The sequence below is a fragment of the Oncorhynchus nerka genome, linkage group LG7 (genome assembly GCF_034236695.1).
Source record: "Oncorhynchus nerka isolate Pitt River linkage group LG7, Oner_Uvic_2.0, whole genome shotgun sequence".
In the NCBI taxonomy this organism is placed as follows: Eukaryota; Metazoa; Chordata; class Actinopteri; order Salmoniformes; family Salmonidae; genus Oncorhynchus; species Oncorhynchus nerka.
In genome coordinates this window covers 24,297,747-24,316,786 of record NC_088402.1, presented here as the reverse complement: position 1 = coordinate 24,316,786, position 19,040 = coordinate 24,297,747, and the positions used below count along the sequence as shown (strand labels likewise).

At 45.0% G+C, this 19,040-nt stretch overlaps 1 protein-coding gene across 1 annotated transcript in view; it reads left to right on the top strand.

The window, feature by feature from the left end:
- The window catches only part of LOC115131349 (CUB and sushi domain-containing protein 3), a 317,735-nt gene that overhangs the window by 212,073 nt on the left and 86,622 nt on the right, over positions 1–19,040 (top strand). The window contains 5 exon segments of the mRNA XM_065021039.1: positions 1,832–2,020; positions 3,139–3,324; positions 4,826–5,020; positions 7,820–7,993; positions 10,164–10,337. Of these exon segments, the coding sequence (XP_064877111.1) occupies positions 1,832–2,020; positions 3,139–3,324; positions 4,826–5,020; positions 7,820–7,993; positions 10,164–10,337 (918 nt within the window).

The following is a 19,040-nucleotide window of genomic DNA, read 5'->3' as shown; positions in this document are numbered from 1 at the left end:
TCTGTCTGTGCCCATTAGCAAGGTACGTAGCCCTAATTTGCTCCAGGGGTGCCGTACTACTATGGCTGCCCTGTAAAACAACTCATTTCACTGCACCTATATTTTTATGTGCTTCCCCTTACCATTGTTCACACACAATCAGACCAGTGCTTTTTAACTGTAGTTTAAATATGGATCTGAATGAATAAGGCATATACCTATAAGTCAGAACTTGCTGTGTGAACTAGAATTGACACTCCCGGATGTGGGTTGACTTTGCCCTTCTACTGTAGTTATGAAAGTGACAAGTTGAGGTACATGCTTGGCCTTGTTATTCAAACTGCTCAGTTGAAGGAAATCAGAATGACTCAGAGCACTTTATAGTGCATTTAGATGGGGATTAAATGGAGACGAGATATCACATGTTAGCTGGTGAACTCTTAATGTTTTTCAAGTTAGCCATTCTTTCCTAGTTGCTAGGTTAGTACTAGCCTGGATACCAGTCTGTTTGTGCCATCCTTTTCATGCAAGAGCAGGAGTGGCATGATGGCACAAATGGACTGGTACCCAGGATAGATCAAAACAGTATGTAAAGCAGAAAGATAAAACATGTTTTTTTTAACAAAAACAACATTGAGCGTAAAATGGGGGTCAGGAGGCTTTTTCTCACGGGGGGGAACTCTCCTCTTTTTTCTTCCAGGACATAGGACACCAACACACCTAGAATTAACCCTGTGTTGTGCTGACTTTGTAATTACTGTATGTACGTGTATGCTGAGTGTGGTGTGTGTGTCTCACGCCTGCCCACTGATTTGGTGTGACACAGTCCCCGTCCCCATCTTCCTGTTCGTGCAGGGCTCAGGGCCAAGTGTCAACGCAGGAAGAAGCTGCACAGCATGCTTTTACATAACTACACTGAACTGAACTGTGAGAAGTGTTTAAACGTGTTAATGCCAGAAAGAGTGATATTGATGTAATGGTATGTATATATATTGTACATACTGTACGTATACTGCATATGTGTGGGGAAATTACAGTATATAAAACATTTACAAATGAATGCCTATGTAGCCTCACTAGTAGGCTATATATCAAGTAAAAACATTCACCCACATTTAGTTGAAATAATATGAAGATTATATGTGTTGTTACTCATGAGTAACAGTAGAAGTTAGAAGCTAGTTATAGTCAGAGCCTTATAGCTGTAGGTATTACAGTAATACAGCTCTGGTTATAACCACCAGGGTACTGTACTAGTGACTTGACCTGTGTGTGTTTGTGTGTTTGTGTGTGTTATTGTTTGTCTCCCTCTTTCTGCCTCCCTCCCCTGCTCCCCCCCCCCCCTCTCTCGCTCTCTCTCTCCCTCTCTCTCTCCCCCTCGCTCTCTCTCTCTCTCCCCCCTCTCTCTCCCTCGCTCTCGCTCTCTCTCTCTCTCTCTCTCTCTCTCTCACTCTCTCTCTCCCCCTCGCTCTCTCTCTTTCTCGCCCTCTCTCTCTCCCCCTCACTCTCTCTCTCTCTCCCCCTCTCTCTCTCCCTCGCTCTCGCTCTCTCTCTCTCTCTCTCTCTCTCTCTCACTCTCTCTCTCCCCCTCGCTCTCTCTCTCTCTCTCCCCTCTCTCTCTCTCCCCTCGCTCTCGCTCTCTCTCTCCTCTCTCTCTCGCTCTCTCTCACTCTCTCTCTCCCCCTCGCTCTCTCTCTCTCTCCCCCTCTCTCTCTCCCCTCGCTCTCTCTCTCTCTCCCCCTCTCTCTCTCCCTCGCTCTCGCTCTCTCTCTCTCTCTCTCTCTCTCTCTCTCTGCCTCCCTCCCTCCCTCTCTCTCTCTGTCTCTCTCTCTCTCTCCCCCCCCCCCTCCAGCCCTGTACTGCAGCACCCCAGACTCGCCTCTGCAGGGGTCCATCAGTAGCCAGACGGGTGGTCACCTCAACAGCCTAGTCCGCTGGGCCTGTGACCGGGGCTACCGCCTCATAGGGAACAGTACGGCCGTGTGCAGGAGGAACCCCTACGGATACTTTGACTGGGACTCCACCGTACCTGCCTGCCAAGGTGAGATCTTGGCCAATATTGACAAAGCGTCTCAGACTAGGAGTGCTAGTTTTGCCTTTTAAGATCATAATGAATAAGATTAGATGGACAGGAGAGACCTGATCCTAGATTCTACATGTTACTATATTACAATTTTCTAGGAATCCTGTTGTATGTACTGAGTGTATCACATGGATTTCAATTTCTATAATAATTACTAACATTTATCTACCCCGACTTAGCTTTTTCTACATGAAATGTCAAGCAAATTTAACTCATGAAAAGAGCCAAAATAGCAATACATTTCTCCATCAATGTCTTTAAAATCGTCACCAACTGAAGTTTACTCACGTCAGTCTCAACTCTCATTCTGGAAAAGCTATTTTCAGAAGCTTTTTACCTGTTACAAGCCGGATTTTAACAGGAAAACCCAGCTTTCTGAAGCGCCACTCAGTGATTTAATATGATTTGATGCATGCCACCTTACTGTCAGGCGCCACAGGCTGGAGTGACACTAACGTGCAGTGACACACATAATATGACTACATAAACTTCAGAAGTATGTCAGAGTACTTCACCCTAAAATGAGACAACCGGGAGTGATTGTTCACCATCATCTAAGAGCACTGGTCCAGGAAATTAGATAATGAGGGTGTTACGATGTTCATATTAGGAAAATCTCAGCAGGACTTTTTTCATCTTGATATGTCCTCATATGGACACCATGTGGTCTAAATGACAATGTTTTTACACTGACAAGAAGTGCAAATGTCTGATAATGGATCTACTGTATATCAAAATATAGCAATTGTATTTAGTAATTGCTATTGTATGTAAGATTTTTGCAATGTTAAGACAATTATCCATTGTGTGCATATTATGCATCGTGACAGATGGTAACCTTCGGGTGCATTCCAAATAGCACCATGTTCCCTGTATACTACTTTTGACCAACGCCCTATTGCCTTGGTTTAAGAATAGTGCACTATAAAGGCCAAGGAATAGGCTACTATTTGAGAGGCAGCCTACGTCTTATTCCAAACTGATTGGATAGAAAGAAACAGAGAGGAAATATAAGGATGCTCTCTTCCTCTCCTTCTCTCCCCTCCTTCTCCCCTGTCCCCCCCCCACCCCGGCAGCGGTGTCCTGCGGGGTGCCCAAGGCGCCGGTGAACGGAGGAGTGCTGACGGTGGACTACTCGGTGGGCACGCGCGTGACCTACTTCTGCAATGACGGCTACCGCCTGTCCTCCAAAGAGCTGACCAGCGCCGTCTGCCAGCCGGATGGCACCTGGAGCAACCACAACAAGATCCCCCGTTGCTCAGGTGGGAGGCTAGTGGGGGAGCATGGTGAGGGTGTGCGTGCCCGTTGCCCAGGCAGGTACCGTTAGGCTAGGTGGCAAGTTCAGCAGCGGAGACTGGTGAAGCATGGTGAGGGTGTGCGTGCCCGATGCCCAGGCAGGTACCGTTAGGCTAGGTGGCAAGTCCAGCAGCGGAGACTGGTGAAGCATGGTGAGGGTGTGCGTGCCCGATGCCCAGGCAGGTACCGTTAGGCTAGGTGGCAAGTCCAGCAGCGGAGACTGGTGAAGCATGGTGAGGGTGTGCGTGCCCGATGCCCAGGCAGGTACCGTTAGGCTAGGTGGCAAGTCCAGCAGCGGAGACTGGTGAAGCATGGTGAGGGTGTGCGTGCCCGATGCCCAGGCAGGTACCGTTAGGCTAGGTGGCAAGTCCAGCAGCGGAGACTGGTGAAGCATGGTGAGGGTGTGCGTGCCCGATGCCCAGGCAGGTACCGTTAGGCTAGGTGGCAAGTCCAGCAGCGGAGACTGGTGAAGCATGGTGAGGGTGTGCGTGCCCGATGCCCAGGCAGGTACCGTTAGGCTAGGTGGCAAGTTCAGCAGCGGAGACTGGTGAAGCATGGTGAGGGTGTGCGTGCCCGATGCCCAGGCAGGTACCGTTAGGCTAGGTGGCAAGTCCAGCAGCGGAGACTGGTGAAGCATGGTGAGGGTGTGCGTGCCCGATGCCCAGGCAGGTACCGTTAGGCTAGGTGGCAAGTTCAGCAGCGGAGACTGGTGAAGCAGGGGAAGAGTGTGCGTGTGTGTGTGTGTGTGTGTGTGTGTGTGTGTGTGTGTGTGTGTGTGTGTGTGTGCGTGCGTGCGTGCGCGTGCGTGCGCGTGTGCGTGCGTGTGTGTGTGTGTGTGTGTGTGTGTGTGTGTGTGTGTGTGTGTGTGCGTGTGCGTGCGTGCGTGTGTGTGTGTGTGTGTGTGTGTGTGTGTGTGTGTGTGTGTCTGTGCGTGTGTGTGTCTGTGCGTGCGTGCGTGTGCGTGCGCGCGCGTGTGTGTGTGTGTGTGTGTGTGTGTGTGTGTGTGTGTGTGTGTCTGTGTGTGTCTGTGCGTGCGTGCGTGTGCGTGCGCGTGTGTGTGTGTGTGTGCGTGGGCTTTCACCTCACAGCTCCTCAGGAGGGCAATTACATCCCTCTTAAAATCAGTTCCCCCCTCGAAGGCAATCCCTCACTTATTTATGAATGGAGTAGTCAGTATTTTGTTATTGCCCATTAAAATGCCTGTTAAACGTGCCTGGCTGCCTCACAAAGCAGCGTAAATGGAGGTCAACAGATTACAGAGAGAAGAAAACCTTTTAATATTCCATCCTCTTCACCTCAATAATATAGTGCTGTGTGAGAACAGATTTTCAGATGAAATATCTTAATATCTTCTGACTTTAAATCTGCTAAAATACTCAAATGTTTTTTGCTTTTATTTATGTGTTAACTATTCTTGTGTGTGCGGGTGCGTGTGTGTGTGCGTGTGTATGTGTTTCTGTGTAACAGTGGTGGTGTGTCCAAGCATCGGCTCCTTCTCTCTGGAGCACGGGAGGTGGAGGATCGTGAATGGCTCCCACTATGAGTACAGGACCAAGATCATCTTCAGCTGTGACCCGGGCTACTACCGCCTAGGCCCCGCCCACATCCAGTGTACGGCCAATGGCATATGGAGTTGGAGGAACGAAAGGCCTCACTGCCAGAGTGAGTATAGGGTGGCCATTTAATTTTTTCCAATCTGGGACTTTTTACACCATTTCCATGTCAGAAGCATATTGTTTTTAGGTTGTGTTTTAGACTGTTACAGTGTGCCTTAGCCGTAGTGTATGTTTATGTAATGATTATCATTTTGACGGGCATTTTTCATGAGTAGTAGGTATGCCTGGAGTGTGGATGTAGGAGTAGCAGGTATGCCTGGAGTGTGGATGTAGGAGTAGCAGGTATGCCTGGAGTGTGGATGTAGGAGTAGCAGGTATGACTGGAGTGTGGATGTAGGAGTAGCAGGTATGCCTGGAGTGTGGTTGTAGGAGTAGCATGTATGCCTGGAGAGTGGATGTAGTAGTAGCAGGTACTGTATGCCTGGAGTGTGGATGTAGGAGTAGCAGGTATGCCTGTAGTGTGGATGTAGGAGTATCAGGTATGACTGGAGTGTGGATGTTGGTGGGAATAATGAATAGACCACATTGATTCTTCTGGTTTAAAAAATAAACACCTCTAACCTCCCTTTACCTTCCCCTCCTCCTCTTCTCTCCACTCCTCCCTTCCTCTCCACTCCTCCCTTCCTCTCCACTCCTCCTCTCTCCCCTCACTTCCTCCCATCTTGAGGATCCCCCCAAAAATAAAATGACTCCCCTTCGGAGCTTGTGAATTCAAATAGACTTTATCACAAAAGTAACAAAGCCGAGCAGGCCCATGGACCAACTGAACTTTCCAGTCTCAGTACTCTGCTTTTATACAGTTTTACCCTTACATAACATAGTCACTCCACTTTATGTTAATTATTAATACCCTTTAGCCCTGGCCACCCTTATCTTGTTGCCTTGCTTAGTTTCCATTCTTTTATTGGCTCAGACATTAGGTCATAGATTCTATTGGTGCCGTGACATTGCAATGACACAAAAAATAAACAGACATGCACACTCCTACTGCAGGTGTATGTCTGATGGTGCCTATAACTGATTAACCCATGTGCATGTCCAAAGGTATTCACAAGTTCAGGCCGATATTGTCTATGTATGATTAACCCATGTGCATGTCCAGTAGCTTTCACAAGATCAGATATGGCCCAGACCAGTCAAGTCTGTGTTGGTCTAGCTTGCCACATCCACATGGATTCTGCTCAGATATGGCCCAGACCAGTCAAGTCTCGTTCTATTTTTACATGTCTAATGGTTAACTCCATGTTGATCCAGCTTTGTACATTCACATGGATTCAGCCTTCATTCTGCTTACACATGTCTAATAATTAGCCCCATATTGATTCTGTTACACTACTTCTGGGAAAACAGTATAGATGCTGGAAAATCACCAAAGCACTGGAAATTCTCCTGCAATATTTATCAGGTGTTTGTTAATAACATTGGTCTGTCAGCTGGCTGATATCTCCCAGGTGTTTAATGCCATTGGTCTGTCAGCTGGCTGATATCTCCCAGGTGTTTGTTAATGCCATTGGTCTGTCAGCTGGCTGATATCTCCCAGGTGTTTGTTAATGCCATTGGTCTGTCAGCTGGATATCTGGTGTTTGTTAATATTGATCTCCCTGGCTGATATCTCCCAGGTGTTTGTTAATACCATTGATCTGTCAGCTGGCTGATATCTCCCAGGTGTTTGTTAATACCATTGATCTGTCAGCTGGCTGATATCTCCCAGGTGTTTGTTAATACCATTGATCTGTCAGCTGGCTGATATCTCCCAGGTGTTTGTTAATGCCATTGGTCTGTCATTGATATCTCCCAGTCAGGTCTGGCTGGCTGATATCTCCCAGGTGTTTGTTAATGCCATTGGTCTGTCAGCTGGCTGATATCTCCCAGGTGTTTGTTAATGCCATTGGTCTGTCAGCTGGCTGATATCTCCCAGGTGTTTGTTAATACCATTGATCTGTCAGCTGGCTGATATCTCCCAGGTGTTTGTTAATACCATTGATCTGTCAGCTGGCTGATATCTCCCAGGTGTTTGTTAATACCATTGATCTGTCAGCTGGCTGATATCTCCCAGGTGTTTGTTAATGCCATTGGTCTGTCAGCTGGCTGATATCTCCCAGGTGTTTGTTAATGCCATTGGTCTGTCAGCTGGCTGATATCTCCCAGGTGTTTGTTAATGCCATTGGTCTGTCAGCTGGCTGATATCTCCCAGGTGTTTAATGCCATTGGTCTGTCAGCTGGCTGATATCTCCCAGGTGTTTAATGCCATTGGTCTGTCAGCTGGCTGATATCTCCCAGATGTTTGTTAATGCCATTGGTCTGTCAGCTGGCTGATATCTCCCAGGTGTTTAATGCCATTGGTCTGTCAGCTGGCTGATATCTCCCAGGTGTTTGTTAATGCCATTGGTCTGTCAGCTGGCTGATATCTCCCAGGTGTTTGTTAATGCCATTGATCTGTCAGCTGGCTGATATCTCCCAGGTGTTTGTTAATACCATTGGTCTGTCAGCTGGCTGATATCTCCCAGGTGTTTGTTAATACCATTGGTCTGTCAGCTGGCTGATATCTCCCAGGTGTTTGTTAATGCCATTGGTCTGTCAGCTGGCTGATATCTCCCAGGTGTTTGTTAATGCCATTGGTCTGTCAGCTGGCTGATATCTCCCAGGTGTTTGTTAATACCATTGGTCTGTCAGCTGGCTGATATCTCCCAGGTGTTTGTTAATGCCATTGATCTGTCAGCTGGCTGATATCTCCCAGGTGTTTGTTAATGCCATTGGTCTGTCAGCTGGCTGATATGTCTCAGCTGTTTAATGCCATTGGTCTGTCAGCTAGCTGATGATGCCTTTGTTATTGTCTGTGCCACAGTCATTTCCTGCGGGGACCTCCCTGGCCCGCCCAATGGGAAGAAGATTGGTACGCAGATGACCTTTGGGGCGACTGCCATCTTCATGTGCGACGCAGGGTTCATGCTGGTGGGCTCGACTGTGAGAGAATGCCTCTCCTCTGGACTGTGGAGCGGACAGGAGACCCGCTGCTTGGGTAAAACGACCAATTAATTCCCAACATTTCTGTTGTCTGTCTGTATTTGTGTGAAACAACCAAGACAACATTCTCCAGACGCTGTATTGCCTGTGAAATGTAGGCTATCTTTTGCCCTAAGAATGTTTTTGTTGGTGTGGAGTTATTTTGGTCTTCACCCTCTAATGAACATATGTTTATTGTGGTAAATAGCTTGACTGTCGAACTTCTCTGTGTGCTGATGCCAAGTCTGTGGAAGCAGGGAGAAGTGTCTATTTTGGGCTTCTTTATTTTCTCTAGAACACGTCTGTGTACTGCAAATACTGTATTTCTGTGACATGTGTGATTAAATGAAAATCTCTATCCTGTCTGTCTGTCTGTCTGTCTGTCTGTCTGTCTGTCTGTCTGTCTGTCTGTCTGTCTGTCTGTCTGTCTGTCTGTCTGTCTGTCTGTCTGTCTGTCTGTCTGTCTGTCTGTCTGTCTGTCTGTCTCCAGAACATGACTATTCAGTACAGTACAATACTTCTCTCAACAACACAAACATTTCAATTTAAGGGCGTTATTGGCATGGGAAACATATGTTAACATTGCCAACGCAAGTGAAGTAGATAAAACAAAAGTTAAATAAACAATACAAATAAACAGTAAATATTACACTCACAAAGGTTCCAAAAGAATAAAGACATTTCAAATGTCACATTATGTCTATATACAGTGTTGTAACGATGTGCTAATAGTTCAAGTACAAAGGGAAAATATATAAAAAGATTATGGGTTGTATTTACAATGTTCTTCACTTGTTGCCCTTATCTTGTGACAACAGGTCACAAATCTTGCTGCTGTGATGGCACACTGGTATTTCACCCAGTAGATATGAGTTTATCAAAATGTGGTTTGTTTTTTAATTATTTGTGGATCTGTGCAATCTGAGGGAAATATGTGCTTCTAATATGGTCAAACATTTGGCAGGAGGTTAGGAAGTGCATCTCAATTCCCACCTTCTCTTGAGAGCCAGGTCTGCATACTGAGACCTTTCTCAATAGCAAGGTTATGCTCACTGAGTCTGTACATAGTCAAAGCTTTCCTTAAGTTTGGGTCAGTCACAGTGGTCAGGTATTATGCCACTGTGTACTCTCTGTTTATGGCCAGATAGCATTCTACTGTAGTTTGCTCTGTTTTTTGTTAATTACTTGACACATTGGAAATAAGTATATTTGTGTATGCTTATGATTTGGTTGGGTCTAATTGTGTTGCTGTCCTGGGGCTCTGTGGGGTCTGTTTGTGTTTGTGACAGAGCTCCAGGACCAGCTTGCTTACGGTACTCTTCTCCAGGTTCATCTCTCTGTAGGTGATGGCTTTGTTATAGAAGGTTTGGGAATTGCTTCCTTTTAGGTGGTTGTAGAATTGAACTGCTCTTTTCTGGATTTTGATCATTAACGGGTATCGGCCTAATTCTGCTTTGCATGCATTATTTGGTGTTTTACGTTGTACACAGGGGATATGTTTGCAGAATTCTGCATGCAGAGTCTCAATCTGGTGTTTGTCCCATTTTGTGAATTCTTGATTGGTGAGCGGACCCCAGACCTCACAACCATAAAGGGCAATGGGTTCTATAACTGATTCAAGTATTTTTAGCCAGATCCTAATGGGTATGTTGAATTTGATGTCTCAGATTATTCAAAGTTTTGTGGAAGTTACCTGTGGCGCTGATGTTTAGGCCGATGTTTAGGCCGAGGTATGTTTTGTTTTTTGTGTGCTCTAGGGCAACAGTGTCAATGTGGAATTTGTATTTGTGGTCCTGGCAACTGGACCTTTTTTGGAACACCATTATTTTTGTATTACTGAGATTTACTGTCAGGGCCCAGGTCTCCTTGGTTGGTGATAGGAGCACCAGATCATCAACAAACAATAGACATTTGACTACAGATTCTAGTAGGGTGAGGCCGGGTGCTGCAGATTGTTCTAGTGCCCTCGCCATTTTGTTTATATATATGTTGAAGAGGGTGAGGCTTAAGTTGCAGCCCTGTGGAAATACATTTTGTTTTTTGTCTCTCTCTGAGAGTAGTTTTTTCCTCTATCTAGCTGCTATGTGTCTGTTTCAGTGAAAACACCATCTCTCTCTACCCCCTTCTACGTCTCCCCCTCTCCCTTTTCCTCTCTCTTAACTTTTTCCCTTTGTGTTTCTCTCCAGCGGGCCACTGTGGTATTCCAGAGACCATAGTGAACGGTCAGGTGATTGGGGAGAACTTTGGCTACAGGGAGACGGTGGTGTACCAGTGCATCCCAGGCTTCCGCCTCATCGGCTCCTCGGTGCGGATCTGCCTGCAGGACCACAACTGGTCTGGACAGCTGCCTTCCTGCGTGTGTGAGTGTCCTTCTCTCGCTCTCTGTTTCTCTCTCTGTGTTTTTCTCTTTATCTCTCTGTCTCTTTATGTCTATTTGTTTCCCTGTATGTATTTCACACTTTATATCTCTCTTCATCTCTCAAGTTCTCTCACTTTTGTCACACACCAACCTCCTCTCAAGTGCTTTGAGGAACTGCCTCAGAATATCTCCAGTCTCAGTACCCATCCCACCTTCCAATACTTTTTAAAATCAGTTTTCCAATTAAGTCTTATACGTAGTTGATTACTGAAGTCTGGATCACTTTTGTGTGGTTAATGAGTTGACGAATATAATACTGTTTTAGAGTGGTAAGGGAAATAGAGAGTTGAAGTTGAGTGTGGACCTGAGCCACTACACTGACGATTGGAGTGCCCCTTCTGAGAGCTCCCTCAGGTCGCAAAGATCCCTGGATCCCTGAGAAGGACACTTCTCTGTCTTCCCAGGCATTTTTAATTAAAGGTCCAATGAGGCTGTTTTCATCTCAATATCAAATCATTTCTGGGTAACAATTAAGTACCTTACTGTGATTGTTTTAAATTAAAATGGTCAAAAATTTACCAAAAATAGCTTATTAGCAAATAACAATTTCTCAAACAAGAATTGTTTTAGGACTGTCTGGGAATGATCTGAGTGGGGAGGGGAAACTGAAAACTGTCATTGTTTTAGGACTGTCTGGGAATGATCTGAGTGGGGAGGGGAAACTGAAAACTGTCATTGTTTTAGGACTGTCTGGGAATGATCTGAGTGGGGAGGGGAAACTGAAAACTGTCATTGTTTTAGGACTGTCTGGGAATGATCTGAGTGGGGAGGGGAAACTGAAAACTGTCATTGTTTTAGGACTGTCTGGGAATGATCTGAGTGGGGAGGGGAAACTGAAAACTGTCATTGTTTTAGGACTGTCTGGGAATGATCTGAGTGGGGAGGGGAAACTGAAAACTGTCATTGTTTTAGGACTGTCTGGGAATGATCTGAGTGGGGAGGGGAAACTGAAAACTGTCATTGTTTTAGGACTGTCTGGGAATGATCTGAGTGGGGAGGGGAAACTGAAAACTGTCATTGTTTTAGGACTGTCTGGGAATGATCTGAGTGGGGAGGGGAAACTGAAAACTGTCATTGTTTTAGGACTGTCTGGGAATGATCTGAGTGGGGAGGGGAAACTGAAAACTGTCATTGTTTTAGGACTGTCTGGGAATGATCTGAGTGGGGAGGGGAAACTGAAAACTGTCATTGTTTTAGGACTGTCTGGGAATGATCTGAGTGGGGAGGGGAAACTGAAAACTGTCATTGTCAGAGAGATTTTAAACTATCTTTCTTATTGGTCTATTAACTAATTTACCACCTGGTGATTTATTTAACATTTATTTAACCAGGAAAAGCCCATTGAGACCCAGAGTCTCTTTTTCAAGGTAGACCTGGCCAAGAAGGCAGCAACAATCAATACATTACAGAATTAAAACATACAACAATACAATACAACAACATGATCCAGCCTAAAAAAAGCATATTTTACATTCATTCAGTGGCACTAACATATCTAGATGAAGCATGGATTGTAGAGTATTCCATGCATCTGGTGCACAAGAAGAGAATGTAGTCTTGCCTAATACTGTGAACGTCCTGGGGACTTTAAGTAGCAACCACCTAACAGACCGGGTATGGAGACCAGACTACAGAGGTAAAGAGGGAGTTGACCCAAAAGGGCTTTGTAGATGAACACATACATTTGTATCTTTCTGCGCATATAAAGTGAGGTCCAATCTACCATTTGGTACAATGTGCAATGGTGGGTGAGTGACTTGGCATTTGTAATAAAGCTCAAGGATGCATGATAAACAGAGTCCAGTCTCTGTAAGACAGAGGAGGTTGCATGCATATACAACAAGTCACCATAATCAATTACAGGGAGAAAAGTTGCCTGCACAAGCTTCTTTCTAGCCACAAGCGGGAAGCAAGCCTTAATACGAAATAAAACCCAAAAACCCATTTAGAGTTCCATGGTCAACCTGATTATGCCTCTCACCTATGACTCTCATCAACAAAGACAGTTATATTTATTTTGTTGTGTTTTATAGCTAATCAACACTGAATTATGTAGATTTCATAGAAGATATTTGTCATATAGGGTTGGTGGATGAACCGCATGTCATAGTTACAGTATATACAAATAGATTAAACCATATAGTTTTTTAAAAGTATTATTATTATAATTTTTTTTTAAACCTTTACCTCTTTTTCTCCCCAATTTCATGATATCGAATTGGTAGTTACAGTCTTGTCCCATCGCTGCAACTCCTCTACGGACTCGGGAGAGGCGAAGGTCGAGAGCCATGCATCCTCTGAAACAAGACCCTGCCACACTGCTTGCTTAACCCTGAAGCCAGCCGCACCAATGTGTCGGAGGAAACACTGTCCAACTGGCGACCTAGGTCAGGTTGTAGGCGCCCGGCCCCCCACAAGGAGTTGCTAGAGTGCGATGGGAAAAGGAAATCCCGGCCAGCCAAACCTTCCCCTAACCAAGACGGCGGTGGGCTAATTGTGTGCCGCCTCATGGGTCTCCCGGTCATGGCCGGCTGTGACACAGCCTGGGAGCTTAAAAAATAATATGTTTCCATATTCTGTTATCAAGCCATATTGTCAAAAACAATATGTTTCCTATAGGCTGTAAGCAAACCATGTATGGTCCGATAACATTAGCTCTCTCTCTCGCTCTCTCTCCGGCAGTAACCGTGGTGATGATGAACAGTGTTTTTATGAAGACAATATGCTGCGTAAAGCTAGCAGCACTTTAAACAGAAATAGCTACTGGAGACATAAGAGTGTCAGGGCCATTTTCCTACTGAAATGGTAGTGGCCTTACCTCCTCAACTGGCTATCACAAAGACTAGGCCTCTGGCTCACTGATGAACCATGCATCTAGGCCAACACGTCTTCATGGAAAATATTATAATATTCATTCCCTTGGGTGTGTGTGTGTGTGTGTGTGTGTGTGTGTGTGTGTGTGTGTGTGTGTGTGTGTGTGTGTGTGTGTGTGTGTGTGTGTGTGTGTGTGTGTGTGTGTGTGTGTGTGTGTGTGTGTGTGCGCGTAAGCATGCCCATAATATCTGTAGATGTGAGGTTGAGCTCAGTTATTTTAACGTGCAATGATGAGGTTTTAAATTCCGGTTGTAGACAGTGCTCAAATGAAGGGGAAATTGCTTCTGTGCAAAGAGAAACAAATTACATTTCTAATTATGCAAATGTACTGCGGTTGTTTTCCGCAAGAGAGAGAGGTGAGAAGGAGACAGAAGTGAGGAATCACTTTTTACAGACACTGAGACCTCCTCAGGTTATCCCTCATAGGCGTTGTGGTCCATGGGCTAACCCATCTTTAGCCCATTGGGCTGGTCTGAATTATTTTGGTTTTTTTGCGAAGAATGATCATTATTTGGCTAATAATTTAATGTGTTAGAAATTCCGGGCCGACATCTGGTCCCTGTCAGTCCTTGAGAGAATCTTCTAGACCTCAGTGCAGACAGAGACAGATGTGGATCTCACCTTATTTCCTGCTGCTTACATTTGAACGTCTATGACATACACGAGACAGAGACGTAATAGCCTACTTATCGTGTGATGCCTACAACGTTAAAACAGTGAAAATATTAACGCATAATCATTCATTTTCACTGACAAATCACATCAATACAATACAAGTACAACATCGTTAATCCGGGTTCATAAAAAAACATGTATTGTCTGCAGTAGGGTAGAGAAGGCATGTCTGGGGTGGAATGAAGCTTAGTAGTTAACTGTACAAGGCAGGGCTGTGAGTTCAAACTGAGGTGACTGTACTTTGCCAGGCTGGCTGACAGAGGAAAGACCGGAAAGGATTACTGTTCTCTCATCCCCATAATAGTGGAGAGAAGGTGGAATTAATCTGCAGTGTCTACTAACTGCCTGTGTGCTCCTACACACGTCAAAACATGCCTTGAGTAAGCACAGTGGGGCTGGGGGTTTTCACGATGTCACACACAGATTGACACACAGACGCCACACAGTGCTGTTACACACACACTTTCAATATCAGCAGCTTACTAGGGCACACACACTTGGAGTTAGGGCCTTCACACTCCAACACTCACACACTCACTTCCAGACCAACACGCGATCACTCACCCATAGACTCAGTCAGGTAACACACTGACTTCCAGACCAACACGCGATCACTCACCCATAGACTCAGTCGGGTAACACATTGACTTCCAGACCAACACGCGATCACTCACCCATAGACTCAGCCGGGTAACACACTGACTTCCAGACCAACACGCGATCACTCACCCATAGATTCAGCCGGGTAACACACTGACTTCCAGACCAACACGCGATCACTCACCCATAGACTCAGCCCCCTAACAAGCTCCCAGGCGTACTCTCTGGGCTTTAGACTCCCCCACTCTCTCTCTCTCTCTCTCTCTCTCTCTCTCTCTCTCTCTCTCTCTCTCTTTCTCTCTCTCTCTTTCTCTCTCTCTAAATTTCAATTTAAGGGCCTTATTGGCAGGGGAAACATATGTCAACATGGCCAAAGCAAGTGAAGTAGATAATAAACAAAAGTGAAATAAACAATCAAAATTAAAAGTAAACATTACACTCACAGAAGTTCCAAAAGAATAAAGACATTTCAAATGTCATATTATGTCTATATACAGTGTTGTAAAGTTGTGAAAATAGTTCAAAGTACAAAATGGAAAATAAATAAACATAAGTATGGGTTGTATTTACAATGGTGTTTGTTCTTCACAGGTTGTCCTTATCATGTGGCAACAGGTCGCAAATCTTGCTACTGTGATGGCACACTGTGGTATTTCACCCAGTAGATATGGGAGTTTATAAAAATGTGGTATTCTTTGTGGATCTGTGTAATCTCAGGGAAATATGTGTCTCCAAAATGGTCATACATTCGGAAGGTGGTTAGAAAGTGCAGCTCAGGCCTCCTGACTGGTGCAGTGGTCTAAGGCACTAGCTGTGCCACTAGAGATCCTGGTTTGAGTCCAGACTCTGTTGCAGCCAGCCGCGACCAGGATATCCATGGGGTGGAGCACAATTGGCCGAGCGTCGTCCGGGTTAAGGGAGGGTTTGGCCTGCAGGGATGATTTTGTCCCATTGCGCACTAGCGACTCCTGTGGCAACCCAGGCACAATGCACACTGACATGGTCTCCAGGTGTACAGTGTTTCCTCTGACACATTGGTGCGGCTGGCTTCCGTATTAAGAGGGTGTTGTGTCAAGAAGCAGTGCGGCATGGCAGGGTTGTGTTTCGGAGGACACACAGCTCTCGACCTTCACCTCTCCCGAGTCCTTATGGGAGTTGCAGCGATGGGATAAGACTGCAACTACCAATTGGATACCACGAATTTGGGGAGAAAAAGTAAGTGCAGCTCAGTTTCCAACCACTATTTGTAGGCAGTGTGCACATAGTCTGTCTTCTCTTGAGAGCCAGGTCTGACTACGGCGGCCTTTCTCAATAGAAGACTATGTTTACTGAGTCTGTACATAGTCTAAGCTTTCCTTAAGTCAGTCACAGTGGTCAGGTATTCTGCCACTGTGTACTCTCTGTTTAAGGCCAAATAAACATTCTAGTTTGTTAAGTTTTTTTGTCATTTTGTTTCAATGTGTCAAGTAATTATTTTTTGTTTTGTCATGATTTGGTTGGGTCTAATTGTGTTGCTGCTCTGTGGGGCATGTTTGTGTTTGTGAACAGAGCTCCAGGACCAGCTTGCTTAGGGGACTCTTCTCCAGGTTCATCTCTCTGTAGGTGACGGCTTTGTTATAGAAGGTTTGGGAATCGCTTCCTTTTAGGTGGTTGTAGAATTTAACTGCTCTTTTCTGGATTCTGATAATTAGCGGGTATCGGCCTAATTCTGCTTTGCATGCATTATTTGGTATTTTACGATGGACACGGGGGATATGTTTGCAGAATTCCGCATGCAGAGTCTCAATCTGGTGTTTGTCCCATTTTGTGAATTCTTGATTGGTGAGCGGAACCCAGACCTCACAACTATAAAGGGCAATGGGTTCTATAACTGATTCAATTATTTTTAGCCAGATCCTAATTGGTATGTTGAATTTTATGTTCCTTTTGATGGCATAGAATGCCCTTCTTGCCTTGTCTCTCAGCTCATTCACAGCTTTGTGGAAGTTACCTGTGGCGCTGATGTTTAGGCCGAGGTATGTATAGTTTTTGAGTGCTCTAGGGCAACGGTGTCTAGATGGAATTTGTATTTGTGGTCCTGGCGACTGGATCTTTTTTGGAACACCATTATTTTGGTATTACTGAGATTTACTGTCAGGGCCCTGGTCTGACAGAATCTGTGCAGAAGATCTACTGTAGGTGCTGCTGTTGGCCCTCCTCGGTTGGTGACAGAAGCACCAGATCATCAGCAAACAATAGACATTTGATTTCAGATTCTAATAGGATGAGGCCGGGTGCTGCAGACTGTTCTAGTGCCCTCGCCAATTCGTTGATATATACAGTTGAAGTCGGAAGTTTACATACACCTTAGCCAAATACATTTAAACTCAGTTTTCACAATTCCTGACATTTAATCCTTGTAAAAATTCCCTTGCCACAACTTTGGAAGTATGCTTGGGGTCATTGTCCATTTGGAAGACCCATTTACGAACAAGCTTTAACTTCCTGACTGATGTCTTGAGATGTTGCTTCAATATATCTGCATAATTTTCCTACCTCATGAAGCAATCTATTTTGTGAAGTGCACCAGTCCCTCCTGCAGCAAAGCACCCCCACAACATGATGCTGCCACCCCCGTGCTCCACGGTTGGGAGGATGTTCTTCTGCTTGCAAGCCTCCACCTTTGTCCTCCAAACATAACGGTGGTCATTATGGCCAAACAGTTCTATTTTTGTTTCATCAGACCAGAGGACATTTCTCCAAAAAGTATTATCTTTGTCCCCATGTGCAGTTGTAAACTGTAGTCTGGCTTTTTTAAGGCGGTTTTGGAGCAGTGGCTTCTTCCTTGCTGATTGGCCTTTCAGGTTATGTAGATATCGGACTCGTTTTACTGTGGATATAGATACTTTTGTACCTGTTTCCTCCAGCATCTTCACAAGGTTCTTTGCTGTTGTTCTGGGATTGATTTGCACCTTTTGCACCAAAGTACGTTAATCTCTAGGAGACCGAACGCGTCTGCTTCTTGAGCGGTATGACGGCTGCGTCGTCCCATGGTGTTTATACTTGTGTACTATTGTTTGTACAGATGAACGTGGCACCTTCATGCGTTTGGAAATTGCTTCCAAGGATGAACCAGACTTCTGCATCCCTGTCTCACCCCATGACCCTGTGTAAAGAAATGTGTATTTTTTGCCAATTTTATCCACACACTTGTTGTTTGTGTACATGGATTTTATAACGTCTCTCTCTATCCCTCTATCCCTCTGCCTCTCACTCTCTCTCTCTTTCTCTCTGTCCCTCTGTGTATCTCTGTCCCTTCCTCTTGTCTCTCTCTCTGGCTCAGTCTCTGGTCTATTATCTAATTTCATAAGTCCCAGTTTCCAACTCACTGATGAAGTCCCACAGTCAGGCCCCTCTTACAGTATCCCACCTAGGCTAATGGCCCATAGCCCCATTCAAAGGCCCATAACCACTAGTTTCTCCCCTTCCAGGACGCATGCCTCCAAGACAGGCAGAGAAAGGCCTCCCGATGCCTCCCAGAGCTATAGAGAGGATCACCATGAGCACTCTGCCATCACTTCTGCATCGCTCGACAAATGCCTGCAATTGAGCACAACTAATGTGGTTTGGGCCATTGGCATGAAAATGGCCGCCATCCATTGGATTAGCCATTCAGATGAGCTGCCAGACGGCCAATGAGTTTAGACCAGAGGGATCTGATGGGGAATGACACTATTTAGGGAAATGGTCCGGGATGGGGCAATAAAACAGCTCTTTGCCGTTTGTCCTCCTGAATATCAGTTCCAGAGGTGACTGAGACCATAGAAATAGAATGAGACACTCAAAATATTCACCAGTGTACCCATGATGGTGTCATTGACTTGAATGGGGAGGCCTGTTCTATTCATTCTAGTTCTGTGATTGAGACATCCTGGCAGAACACATGATAGTCTAGCCCCTAGCCTATTGATAACCGAGCCACACAGCTCTATTGCAGATCTTATTGGAAGCCTACTGTTTTGCCCAGTCTATTGCACAGTAAGTGAATGTGAGCTGAGGCTGCGTTCAAGCTCCACTGGTTTATTTTTGGGTTCAATTCCATGTTCAAGGTCTGACTATGCTATTTATATGGTCTCAAACTCAATATGTGTATTTTTGCAGTGAACAAATGAGCACATAGTGGATTATTACCTGGTGGATTATAAATCAAAAGTGACCTTACCTGTTATCCATTACATATGAGTTCATATGTAATGTCAATGTTACCCTTTTATACAGTACATTAGATACAGTAAGAATCACTATGTAATGTCAATGTTACCCTTTTATACAGTACATTAGATACAGTAAGAATCACTGTGTAATGTCAATGTTACCCTTTTATACAGTACATTATATACAGTAAGAATCACTATGTAATGTCAATGTTACCCTTTTATACAGTACATTAGATACAGTAAGAATCACTATGTAATGTCAATGTTACCCTTTTATACAGTACATTAGATACAGTAGG